This window comes from Borostomias antarcticus (genome assembly GCF_949987555.1).
Source record: "Borostomias antarcticus genome assembly, chromosome: 15".
NCBI lineage: Eukaryota > Metazoa > Chordata > Actinopteri > Stomiiformes > Stomiidae > Borostomias > Borostomias antarcticus.
Window position 1 is genome coordinate 13,906,616 of NC_140248.1, and position 14,322 is coordinate 13,920,937.

The window sequence follows — 14,322 nt, forward strand, 5'->3', positions numbered from 1 at the left end:
TGTCCATCGTGTTGCATGAAAATGAACTTGTCAGGTGGCAATTGGCATTCTGCAGAAGCACTGTTCTGAGTGATTGGGTCTGGAAATGCATATGACTATAATCCACTTGATTCTCATTGAGGAACTTGCTGAAGGGGCATGTGAGCCAGACACCAGCCAATTTATTTCACCTTTTTTTGTGTTGAAGTGTTTTTTGTGTTTGAGTCACAAGCCTGAATTTCGCTCCAGGACGTGTTGGCCCAAAGTTCTGTCTGGCTTTCGGCGTCTCTTGTGTCATGACTTTCAATTTGTCACAGTTAACAGTATCTTCTTCTGAAATATAATAAGAAATGGAAGCATGCTGGGCTGGTAAAGGCTCACAGAGTAACCCGGTCATATATCCATACTGTACATTCATCTCTGTAACCTCCATGCTCTTCCAGTATCCCTCCCTCGAGCTACTCTCACATGGAGCCTAATGCACTTTTTAAATTTCAGCTCATGTACAATTTCAGCTTATGACACACGTCTATTGAAAGCTGCCCTGCCGACATGGTTCCTTATTTTTCTTCATCGGTAATTTTAGTGAAGTCATTAAAATGAATGACCGTTACTCTTCTCTGCTCTCAGCATTTTCACCACCCCAGTGCTCCATCACTGCCATTCCCCAGTACTGTGTGTGCGTTTGTGCGTGCGTGCGTGTCAGTCAGACAGTTCATGGTTGTCCATTTGATCCAAAATGCTTGGGGGGTATAACATGTGGGGCTCCAATTAGCTTAGTTTCTATTTTTGATGTTTCTGGAGTGTTTGATTTCAGAGGCGCTTGCATGGGACAGTCTGACTGGACTGGAATGGACAATCCTTGGCCTGGAGGAATAGAGGGAGAGACAGATGGGGGGCTGAGAGGAGACAACTGTAAATGTCTAACTTGGTTTTGCCTTGTAGGGCTTCAGGTATCTTCATAGAGTCTATTACTGGAGAGGGGAATAGTGTGCGTCTGTCTGTGCGTGTGCATGAGAAACCTGTAAGGAGTTTCTAATCACCGAGTTATGGCTAGATTGCAGCTGTGTATTTGTTTATTTTCTTTGCAAAAAAATTACCAGAGGGAATCAGAGTTGAGTTCTAAACCGGCACAGAAGGATGTGGGTGGTGGTGGGAAGTTGGGTGGTCAGTAGGCTGGGAGGTTAATAGGCTGTGAGGCCGGTTCGAAGATGACCTGGATGTCGGCCATTCAGAGACCACGTTAATAGGGAGAGGGAGGTTGTCAGTGGATGAATGGACGGGGCTTCTGAGGAGATGGAGGGAGGTTGTCAGTGGATGGATGGAAGGGGCTTCTGAGGAGATGGAGGGGCATCGTGTTCTGCCACACGTCGGCACCGCGTTTGCCGCCTGGCATCAGCAATTAAAGTGGAATAGGAAATCAGACTGAATGTCTCAGCCTCTCTTGCTCCCTCCCTCCCTCCCTCTCACTCATCCTCTGGTTTTGTGCAGTGCAGTCTCCTCTGCCTCAACACTTGTCCTCCTTTTCCCCTCTCTTCTTTCACCCCTTAGAACAGTGGGGACCGGTCGAGAAACTGTGTTGGAGCTACAGTAAGAACAGAGCGACAAGCAGGGACTGTTTGTTTTTTGTGTGATGTCTTTAAACCCAAAATACGATACAATACAGTTCAGTGTGTGACGTGTTCAAAGGGGTTGGTTACTGCCTGCGCATGTTTTCCACATTGTACCAAGATATTGGCAAAGCCAGTGTCTGTGAATTATGAAATGCTGAAATTGATGAAGGACCCACTTCAAAGGGATTTTATCTCGAGTTTGTACTCGTTTGTGCATTGATTTGTCTACTTTAATTAATTAGTCGAAATTTGCTGCATAACACTACTTCCTGTTATCCTCCCACATAAATATGAACTGTTTCATCAGACACACATTAACATTCATAACGGCAGGTTCAGACACACATTAACATTCATAACGGCAGGTTCAGACACACATTAACATTCATAACAGCAGGTTCAGACACACGTTAACATTTATAACAGCAGATTCAGACATACGTGAACATTTATAACATTAGATTCAGACATGTTAACATTTATAATGGCAGGTCGCAATATTTCATTTGAAAAGGTTGTCTAGAGTATATACTGTAGTATAAAGTTGTTGTTTTTTCTTTTCAAATGTAGCTGGTGTGTCAACTGAAAATGGGTCATTTAAAGAATTAAAGGCCATTGCATCTATTCCAGTTTAGTTTTAGTTTAGTGCTTATTCTTCATGAGCTTTGTCTCTGAAGAGGGTTAATCACACTTGTCTGACATACAAATATACCAAAATATGATCTATACTTTGTACTGGAAAGTTTTCATCAATAATTTACAACATGGTGTACAATCATGGTTAGGCTACTGTTGGCTTTTGAGGTCTTTTCTTCTGTTGCCCTGCATTGTGTAATTTGTTTATAAGCCTTGATAAGAGTTGCAGCACCATCTAATTATGAACCACAATGTTAATTGCCTTTCTTGTTGTGATAGTCATTGATGAAATCAACCAACACGGGATTGGAGGCGGCGACAGATGATAGATTTATTGTACAAAGATACAATCACATGGAACACTCGGATGTTTCCCTAGTCTCTCTCCCTGCTTCTCTGCTGGCTGCGGCTGTGGCGCGAAGTCAAGGCCTTAGACTTCTCCCCGCATAGTGTTATCAGCGTGTCTGCCTGCAGGGAGCAGCGAATCTGTCCGGCTGAGTTGCCTAAGTGTTTCCAAATCGAAGTCTCAAGGTTTGGTTGGGACGTTAAATAGTGCTCTCTCAGCCCACCCCCCACGCCTAGGCCTGCCCGTTTAGGGCCTAGTGAAGCTAGATTGGTGGAGGAGTTACCATACAGATGTGTCGCCTGTCACCCTAACATGATACCTTAATCACCATTCGTTGTCAGTCTGGGTTGTGTCTGTTTATAGTGTCCCATAGAGATGATACCTCAGAGGAGAGGCCCCCCTGTGGCCTAAGTGTGACCTCTTGATACCCACTACCCCGAACGGCCACAGCAGCAGCAGCATCAGCTGTCTCCCTCACTCTATCGAATACACAGTGTCCATGTGAAAACAAACAAACACATGAAATCAAATACATAGCAGTAAGACTCTGTAGATGTTATAGACATTTCTCCCTAGATTCTTCACTACGTTATGGAAGTTGTCTGATGAGAATGCCGGTACGGTGGAGTTCTCTGAAAGATGTTCCGTCACATCCTTGTCATGTCATCATTACACAACATTTTGTGTATCTGTCTCTGCCTCTACCTTAGTGAAAATATAGTGAGCCGTTATGCAAAAAGCAGCTCAGACAAATTATTCCCTTAATTATTGATGTTTAACATTAAAGCAACTCAATTCCTCCACCCTCCTAATGGTGTGGTGCTGTTCTTGCAGCCCCTGGGCACTGAAGGGCAATTCCATGTAAATGTCAACCTCATCATGAAAAAATAAAGTTATACTATACATAACAAAATCACTTTAAAATATATCATCAAGGTCTATATTTTGGTGTACTGAATTCATCTGATCAGATCATTTAAGAAATTGCATATTTCCACCCATTACAACAGGTATCAGAGTAATTAAAAAATAACATTTTCAGTTAACCTAATTGTATGAGTTGTTGAAAGGGCATAAGGGCCTATTTTTTCCACTCACACGGGTTCCACCGCCTCTCATGTGGAGATAAGGGGCTTGTAATGCAATATGTATAATATTGGGTCATTTGAGTTCATCCCTTTAACGGTTGAGCCATGTCAAGATGACGCGCTTTTACAGGACAGCCAATGTCACGTCCGTAACGTTTTTCAGCAAAAGTCGTTATAAAAAATACATTTTACATGCAATATTGCCCAAACTTTCTGTGCAAAGCTAACTTTCACTGATGTCATATATGCATCATATAGTTGTTCTAATCTCTTTCTAAATGTGTATTTTCCGCGTTACGGATGTGACCGTTATGGACGTGACATAAACCCCAACATTGCTGAGCGCAGCTTTCCCGTTAGAATCGCAAATAACCAAATTGCCAGTCCTGTTATAGCTTATTACACATTCTGGCTGGCATGCAGTCGACATCAGTTAAGTAAATTATTATGATTTATTTCAAGTGAATGTCAAATTTGAGATCATTGTCTATCATGAAGCATTTGTTAGAAGAAATGTTACATTTAAGAATTCCCACCGCGATGTCCATGAAGCATTTATAGAAGCTCCCATTTACCAAAATGTAGGCTACGATTAATGGCTACGATTATAAGGTCCATTGCATTGTTAAAACCAGGCCAGGTCCAGCCTGGCTTATGTGCGTGGCTGGCTTTTTTCTGTTCAGGACTGGTCGAACGGAACGGAAGCTAGTCATGCCACTGAAATAGCTGTGAATTGAAATTACATGAAATAATGTCTGATAAATTAAGATAGGTCTTGTCGCCTGGACACATCAGTTCCAATGCTTCCAATGCTAATCCAGCACAATAAGAGCATGATAGCCAATTAGCTCATGAAATCGCAACAACTAGCAGCAGCTTCCATAACATTAATGGTAGCGGTCAGTAGGGCTGTCGCGGTGAAGAAATTTCTCCAGCGATACAAAAGGGTGGCTTTCAAAGGGTGGCTTTTTATGCGGTATTATTGCGCTATTTTTTGAGCCCAATTAAAACCCGACATTTTCTTTCTAAATTGGCTGTTTATAAGTAACTCATTCATTCCGAGTTGTTTGGATGACAGAACTATGCTACGTGCTAGATCTTCTTCCATATAGCCTTCCTCTCGCAATGGACTCGCAAAGTGTAGTAGGCCTACCTGCAGGTGCCATAGAAGGCATGCGAAAACCCTTACATTTCAAATAGTAGGCTAACCTTTGATTCACTGGTGATAAAAATCATAATTGACAAAAGGAATTAACAATCAGACTTCTGAAATACGTTATGAACCTAAATCTGTTCAGAATTATTACGCACGGAATCATAAATACCTCAACATGGATTGGAAGCGAAATTGCGTCTATTGGGCAAAAAAACAATATGCATGTCCCATTTATTTTGTCACTTATCTACACAGCCTACTGACAAGTGTTAGGCCTGATTGTAAATACATGCTTCGGAAATTGATTTACAAATGGAAATAAATGCTTTGGAAATTGATTAACAAATTTCGAATATCTGTCTGAACTCCGTGTAATGCTGAAGACACGGCCTGTCGGAATGGTGTGTTTGTTTAGGGTAGGCTAAGTGAGAAAAAAGTAAGTCCATACCTGATATTTATTTGACATCTCTAATGGGAAAAGCCTCATGAAACATAAGAACAAAATGAAAAAACTTTAGTTACCGCGGTTGATGCGGTCGTCTGAGGAGTAGCGCGTTTTGTTTCACAGTACCGTGGTCGTGCAATATTGTGGTAACCGCGACAGCCCTAGCGGCCAGTGGCTAAAGCAGTTACACTGATGATTCCTGTAACGTTAGCTATTTTGCTGCAATTGGTTGAACTTATGTTTCTGGATAAAGGTAAGAGATAAAAAGATTGGAGTGAAAAGATGAACGTGTGGAGGTTTGGGGTATAGTCTCATAAAGTCATCCCCACCAGGGCCTTGAACCCCCGTCTCCCGGGTGGGAGTCCTATGCTTTCACCGCTACTCTACTTGTGCAGTGGAGATCGGCAGGTTGATTTTGGTGTCCTTCTTTATTTTGTTGTTCTGGGACTACTGCCTCTTGTGGTGCCAACAGAGAAATGCAGGTCAACATTGACTGGAGGGAGGGAGGGATAACCAGACAAACGCTATTCTAGGTGTGCTGGCTTACAGCCATGCACAAAAACACACTGCCTTTTGTGGTAGCAACACAGAACTGCAGGTCAACAACCCGACGGAGGGAGTGACAACCGGACATTTGCTATCTTTGGTGCGTCGCCACGCACAACAATGCATTTAGACACAATCCCCTCAATAGCCTACTATTTTGGCGGCCATCTTGAAAATCTTCAGAGCCAATTAAAATGGTTTTCTTCATGTCAAAACTGACATTTAGAGTCACTTTAGGTGTCAATAAAAGTGCTGTGATAGTTTGATTGTTGATTTCCCAAAGTGTTTCTATGTGCATTTCAGATGCGTCACATCCATAACGGCATAACGTCACATCCATAACGCTGTTTATTCCTCATACAATTCTAAATAAATTATTAAATATTTTAAATCCTGCTATTTTCATGTTCAGCCAAGACTCCTTCATCATGTGGATATCAACATTTCTGCATTAGACTAAAAAGTTCAGTTTTTTAAAAAAGTATAGTGTCCAGAAAACGACTGTCTTTGTTTTGTCACATCCATAACGCATGCCTTTTTGTAATTTTTTTTAGATTTAAAAATATTTTTGAATTTTTATTTTTTTACCATCTGTTCTCCCCATTGTGTGGTCTGAGAATATGCATTACAAATGTTAATGTTCTAAAAACTTTAGTTTTACTGAGACATTTTGGTTGTCATTTGAGTGCGGATGTCACATCCATAACGCTGGAATTGCCCTGAAACAGTTTGTTTGGAATCATAAATATCATAGTAATTGTGCTATTATTGAGGTAGGAACTTTCTTTCATGTTTCTACAGTTCTTCTACATAGTTCAACATTATGCATTGATTTTGCTATAATATGATGATGGTTTTATGGAGAAACAATTTAATGGAAATTACATTATATTCTGTCTGATTAGATTAGAAGCAGTCAGTGAGGGTGCTGTGAAAATACAACATCCAGGCTACTGATTCAATTGCAGTCTTTATGGACCAGCATTAGATTGATATTCCCCTCCTTTTCTGACTGAGATGAAACTAGATCCAGGGTCCCTGTGGGTTTCTGGCTGAAGTCAGTTCTGTGTAGATATCAGTTATCTCCTTCACCCCGGAGACCTCCTCACTGCGTTCCCCTCAGATTGAACCAGCCTATCCCACCTCAGTCCCTCCCTTTGTCTTTAGAGTTTTTTTTTTTTTTTTAAAGTGTGTCTTGAATCCAATATGAGATTTTTGGGGAGTGTGAAAGGTGTTGGACTGTGAACTCCTCTCTGAATGTTCTATACGTAATCATTCTGTTTTGAATTGTCATAAGGTTTTCCTTTCGTGGTGAGTTTGTTAGATGTCAGGTCATGAACGTAGTGTGGTAACACTGAATGTGAATCTGTATTCATGTACATTTCTGCACAGTAGTAATGTGATCTCTATCTCCCTCTCTCCCCCAGTGTGGACTTGGTTCATGCTCAGCTGCATGTGTGCGAAGGCCGCAGCCTCCCAGAGCTGGGCCTCAAACAGGACAAGATCCGGATCAACGGCTACGCCATCCAGTGCCGGGTGACCACCGAGGACCCAGCTCGCGGGTTCCAGCCGGACACTGGGCGACTCGAGGTAAACAACCAGGTTCTTTAACAGCTGTGAGGAGGCGGCTGTAGGGAAGGAGGATGCAGGGAACTGTCCCGGTCTCCCATGGTCACTCCCACGCTCTGAACATGCAGTCCCATAATAAGCAGCGGAGAAACAAACTGCTATTGTTCCTCATCGCTGCTCGGCGGCGGAGAGTGAAGTCAGCAGCCTCAGCTGCTCAAACTCGCAGGTCGATGTTGCAGCTGTCTGTTTCAATACATTTTACATTAGTCATTTAGCGGACACTTTTCTCCAAAGCAACTAACATCTAACAATAATTGCATTTAACTATGTACTACTACTTGCCAGAACTCACAAGTACATCTACTTTCTAAAACAAGTGACTAAGAGCATAATCTAGTGTTGAGGGCAAAGTGCAAGAATAGCAATCTAAAATAACAGTACAGTATAAAATACTAAATACAGGTGCTGAAGAGGGAGGATCGTTGTAGTACTTGAAGAGATGCATTTTGATCTCTTCAAATATGTAGATATAGATGTCATGTACTGTAGATGTCAGCCAAGCACCCAGCTATGCGTGTCTGTAATTGTGTATCAGAAGGGGGAAATGACAGGACCAGTTGGGTGTCATCGGCATAGCAGTGATGGGAGAAGCAATGCAAGCGAATGACAGAGCCCAGAGATGTAGTGTAGAGGGAAAACAGGAGAGGACCCAGGACAGACCCTTGTGGAACCCCCGTAGTCAGACTACGCGGTTCAGATATCGACCCTCTCCATGTCACCTGGTAGGAGCGGCCTGTCAGGTAGGAAGATCTGGTTCTGTACAGGTATCTGTCCCGCTAGCCGCTCCCCAAGAGGCCTGCTCAGCTCCCGGCTCTGTCTATTTATGTTACCAGAGTCTCAGAGTCCATGGGCGGGCACAGGTGCGGTTTATCAGTCTAATTTGGGGAGCCTGAGCCTCAACACAACTCCTCCCCGTTTAGGTTTACCACAGAAGCATTTTATTGTGAGGAACACCATGCTTGTGGTCTCACCTGTGATGTTGTCCTCCAGGGTTGCAGAGTGCAGTTGAGGAATGGATGGTGTGTTGACTTGTTCATACTAAGATTTGCAGGTGTTACTAGAGAACCTACCATGATATGAAGTGCTACCCAGAAAAATGCATTTATATTTTACTGCATAAACAAGCAATGTTATAAAACGGTGTCCTCTTTTTTTTTTACCACAGCACAGCAGGCTAGCCATGGTCTATAACTGACAAGGTCAGTCACTCAGTCAAGTAATTTAAAGGATGTGGGGACACCATGTTGTGGGGGACGGTACTTGTCTTTCTTACTGCAAGTTTAATTATTCTTAGTTGACAGGCCAATTCAGCAGGTTGTGTGCACCCCATAAGTGATGAGGTACAACAGGAGGGTATGAAAGGACATGTGTCCATTTTCACCAGCTGCTTATTACAAGGTAACCTTCGGAAGACTCACCCTAGACTAACCCTTAATTACTCCACTTTATAGCACTGAAAGGTGTACCCTATGGCATCTATGACAATCGATTCGTTTTTAACCACAGGAGACAGTGAGGGCATAAATAGGCACTTTTACCATTGAGAAACAGAACAGGAACTTGGTACGCATTTTATTTCATTCATATCTTTTCTGTTCAATGTCCCAGTGTCTCTTCAGTTCTGAGACTTGCTGCCTTCTACCTCCAGCTTCATCTCCACTCGACCTGGCACCTGGGGTGTACTGGGTTCCGTGGTGCCTGGTGACGAGACATTAAGCAAGGTTGGTGGGTAAGGAGGTCAAGGCATCTACTGACGCAAATGGCAGTCGAGACGATGTAGCTGCATGTACAGACATGCAAGAAGACTGAAGGCTAACAGAACATTGGTGTGTGCGCGTGTACTGACCTTTGCGCTTGCAGGTGTCGGTGATGATGCGCCACTTGTGCACTTTGGTGCTGATGTTCTGACCCACCCAAGTTGTCTCCAAGTAGATACTCCTCCTGGAGCCTTTGGCCACCACCAGCCAGGTCACGCGGTAGTCAAATCTGCGAATGTGGAGGATTGCCTGGACCAAAAGGGGACAGAAATGCAATCCATACAAACACAAATAACGTGCGGGCTCTGCAGTCTTCAGAGTGAGAGAATGAGAGAAAAGCATGTTACCAGCAAGTACAATTCTGAAAGAAGCTGGATTAGGTCAGACACACATGCAAGAATGCCGAAGAATATAGACTGCCTAGAAAACGAAAATAATTAAAACGGGCAAATTCGGTAGCCTGGAATCCAGACTCGCTCAGTTCAGAGGACTTAAAGTTACTTTTCCACTTCACTTGTGAAGCAGAGAGAAAAAAAACGGTGAACGGAGCGAGCAGGCTGGATTTCAGGCTACCGAACTTGCCCGTTTTAATTATTTTCCTCTTGTAGCCACTTGCCATCAAGCTGGCTAGCAGCTTGGGGAACTCATTCCGCCTGGATAATGCTAATTGCTAACGTTAGCTAGCTACAATTCCTGAAAATGTGTTTGATTCCACCGAGGGAACACTGAATTATTAAGTCGGATAACATTAAATATACGACGGACACACGATGGTAGCGTGACAAGCTAACTAGCTAACGTTAGCATGAAAGAGATCTCAGGTAGCAAATGCAAGTGGCTTTAGTTTTTCTTACACAACGTCGGGCGAACCAGCACAAAAAAGTACTCGTGAACTTACCTTAAAGTTGTTAGCTTGCACTGGTCGCAGATCTTCTCGTTCGCTTGCTGTCCTCGAAGTGATTCTGAGACGGCGCTGTTTACAAGACCGCGCACACTGATTGGTCGGAGCTGCCTTGTAATCTGATTGGCTGGAGATGAGGCACGGTAGATTTGTTTCATAATAGATTTCTGGTTCGTGTCTCGGGTGCAAGTAAATACAAGCGGTACACATGTTTGTGAGTTTGAAATCTATTTGTGAACCACAAAAATACATTTGTGAAACAATAATTTATTTGTGAATCACACAAATGTATTTGTGAATCACACAAATATATTTGTAAACATTATAAAAAATAACTATCATAGGGTTGACGGTAGATCTGTTTCAAAATCAATTTTGATTTGTGTCAGCAGTTTCATGATTCGTGTCTCGGGTGCAAGTAAATACAAGCCTTGCACATGTTTGTGAGTTTGAAATGTATTTGTGAACCACAAAAATACATTTGTGAAACAAGAATTTGTGAATCACTTAAACATTTGTGAAACAAGAATTTGTGAATCACTTAAACATTTGTGAAACAAGAATTTATTTGTGAACCACAAATTCTTCTATTAAAAATCACAATTCTTCTATTATTTATTAATCTATTACTCTCAACCCATAACTCAAAATTAAAGAAAGCATATTTCATGTAGGCTAAATATGCTGTTTCAGTATACTTTTCAATTATATGTCTCATGATATTCTTTGAAAGTCACCAGAATACAGGAAACTAGGTCTCTGAAACTTTTTTTTCTGGGGGAGGACACCCAGATCCCTGCTTTGGGATAGAAATCCTCCCTATTTTGTTGGTCTTGAGCTTGGCACCACCACACCAAGAGATCAATTCCACAGGAAACACTGGCCTACAGAGTATGTGACGTGTAGTGGTGACAGTCTTTCTCACAGAGTCAGACAACATGCCAACATGGAGGCGAATGCGAAATATGAGTTCGGGACAGTAAAAAAATGACTTTGGGCCAGTAGATTTCTGACCCACTTGCCCGATTGGGCAAGTGAAAAAAAACCTTAGCATTGAGCCCTGGTTAGGAAGGGAAGGAGTTCGGGTGCAACAGACTGAAGCAGTAACAGAGAACAGGGTCTAGGGAGCACGTGGTGGGGCGGTTAGATGTTACAAGGTTGAGGACCTCGTTGGGGGAGGGGAGAAAAGTGGGATAAGGTGGGACGTGGAGAGGAGGGGGGGAGTGGAGAGGGAAGAGAGGGTGGGGGTGGGGAGGTGAGGTTGGTGCACGGAGCGTTGACCCGGGGATGGGGGAAAGAGGATCTGATATCGTTAACTTTCTTGTCAAAGAAGTTGGTGAAATTGTCAGGGAGGAGTTGGGAGTAGGAGGTGGGGGCTGGAGTAGTGAAGAGAAGGTTTCAAAGAGTTTTTTAGGATTGGAAGCAGAGGTTAGAATCTTAGAGCGGAAGAAAGCAGCTTTAGCAGCAGAGGAGGAGGAGAATGTGGAAAGAAGAGATTGGAAATTAAGAAGGTCCTCTGGGATTCTGCTTTTTCTCCATTTACGCTCAGCTATTCTCAGGCTCTGTCTATCAGTACGCACTGAGTCCGACAGCCATGGGGCAGGTGGAGTTGGGCGTGCTGGCCTGGAGGTTAGGGGACAGAGATTGTCCAGAGAGGATGAAAGAGTAGAGAGGAGAGGGAAGGATTCAGGGGCAGGGAGGGCAGAGGTAATGGCAGAGGAAAGGTCAGTAGGGGAGAGCGAGCGGAGGTAGCTACAGGTAGTAACCATGTGGATAGGAGGAGGAATTATTGTGGAAGAGGAGAGGGAGTAGGACATTAAATAGTGATCAGAGAGATGGAGGGGAGTGACAGAGAGGTTAGTGGTGGAACAGTGTCTAGTGAAGATGAGATCCAGCTGGTTGCCGGCTTTGTGAGTAGGAGGAAAAGAAGAGAGGTGAAGATTGAAACAGGAGAGGAAAGAGACAAGAGGTTCCACTTTCTCACTCTGGATGTTGAAGTCGCCGAGAAGTTTTCAGTTTCAGTGTCAGTAAACACAAGACACAGTCGGCTAAGAGAGCAGTAACTGTTTAGCTCTCGACCCTTGATGCGTCTATCATAGTGTTGTTTTACATAAACATTTGTCTTGTAATATGCTGGAGACGAGCATTATTTTTCTTAGGAGCACCCATTCCGGCACTGAATATCTACCTGGGCACAGCTGCTTTTGTGGATGAATAATTTAAATTCTTTCTGGTCATGCGTGATCCATCACATAAACCTTAAATGGATCAACTGAAAATACCCGCCTCTGGTCCCCTACTGCATGTTACTCCAATTTCCCTGGTGGACCGTGAGCAGGATGCTCTCTGGACAAGGTAGGAGCTAGCTAATGCTCTGAGATGCACTGAGACGGACCCAAGGGAAGTGTCTACTTGAGCAGACAGCCATGCAATTACCTGCCCTGAGGTCAGTCTGCCTCAGCTCAGCCTCTTACTGGTCGCATGACTCTCATTGCCTCTCGTCTTGGACATTGGTTCTGGATCCAGGTGGGTCAGAGGGGGGTCGTCAGGTCACGTCTGCAGCAGAGTCATTTGGTTGTAACTGCTGCCGAAATGAAAAGCTGTATTTTTTAAGAGGAGACTGAAGAAGAGATGAGGAACATGAAACCAGCAGAGTAGTTAGATAACACACACGCACACTGCCATGCTTTATGTTCTGTGGAATCACTGTCCCGAACATCCAATCAAAATTAATGCTTTGTGATTTCTGATTCATGTTCTCAAAATGATAATGACATTTTATCATCCTTTGATGCCGGTGTCGTGCATGAAATGGAGTGTAGTAAATAAACACAAACAGCCCTGGCGTTGAGGCAAGAGGAAAGTTCTGATAGAAAGTTTTTGCCTGACAGCTCTGACAGAAAAGGATAAATCACAATCAGAGTTCGCTTTTTCAATTAATATGGCATCAAAGACTTCCACAAGCCCTCTGGACCTCTTGTCTGAATCCAGTGAGAGAGAGGGAGATGGAAAGAGAGAGAGAGGGAGGGAGGGAGATGGAGAATAGAAGTGGTCATGACATCCTCTGCAGAGCCAAATGTGTGGCCATACTTATTTCCCAGGAGAAAATAGGGAGATATTAACGCTGTCGCAGTGGGCTGAGAGTGGTGACTCCAGGAGCAGAAAGATGGATGCATTTTCTGTGAACTGACCGACTGTAGTCAGACAGAGACTTTAGACTGAGGTTCTCCTTCTTCAGTCTACAGTGCTTGTCTGGATGCAGGCTCGCTGATTGGTCTTCCCCCTCTGAATCTGTGTCAAAGCGTTTTCCTCTCCAGCAATAAGGGAAAAATAAGAACGCTTGTGGCAAATAGAATGAAAGCAACATGACTTCAGTGTGTACAGAATGGGACATTGAAAGTAGGAAAGTAGGGCGCCCGGAATGATCCGAAATCTTCCCTGCTATTCAGAGTCTTCAGAAACTCAGCTGAAAGGTGAGATTGAAGTGCAGAATGGTCTGATTACAGGCACACGTGGAGAGCATGGTCATCTAGTTGGGAGGAAGAGGAGCATTTATGCCTGTGATGTAAAGAAAACACTGTAATGGTGCTGGTATTCTCTGTTTTAGGTTGTGCACTCCTTCTCAATAGACCCTTTTCCCAGCAGCCATTTTGAGATGTCATTGTAGGGTAAACACGGGTTATTAATGACATTAATTATGGCTCTGTTCCATTTAGGATTTAGGTGGGCCAGGGCTCTGATAATGACAGCAGTAATTTTCTTTTGTTGTTTGTGGACAAGGTTGCCAGTGTTCGATATAGCATAATCCCTTCCAAAGTTGCTTGTCGCCACTGTAAATGAGGGTAACCTCAGTGTCAAGCTTAAATAAAGTTTTTTTTGTTTGTTTTTTTCCACCTCCCCCCTTCCGGTCTGTCCTAACCGGCAGTCAATTCTTGGATGTTTCTTGCCCATCTCCCTGCAAGATTTAACTGAGCTAGTGGGCAGTATGAAAATATCCACCAGCCCTTTAGACATCTTACCAACGTCTTTGCTGAAAGGTGTAATCTTCTCCATTGACCCCTGTATGCTCTCTATAAGTAATAGCTCGCTGGTTTCTGGTTGTATCCCCTCCTATTTTAAACAGGCTGTTGTTCGGCCTGTCCTTAAAAAGCCTAACCTGGACCCCTCTCTACCTACTGTAGCAACTATCAGACTATTTCTAAGCTGCCTTTTATTTCAAAGATTTT

At 43.3% G+C, this 14,322-nt stretch overlaps 1 protein-coding gene across 1 annotated transcript in view; it reads left to right on the forward strand.

The window, feature by feature from the left end:
- Window positions 1-14,322, forward strand: part of pcxa (pyruvate carboxylase a) — a 79,438-nt gene that overhangs the window by 13,968 nt on the left and 51,148 nt on the right. The window contains exon 9 of the mRNA XM_084450034.1: window positions 7,237-7,399. Within this exon, the coding sequence (XP_084306160.1) occupies window positions 7,237-7,399 (163 nt within the window). The remainder of the gene's footprint in view (window positions 1-7,236; window positions 7,400-14,322) is intronic.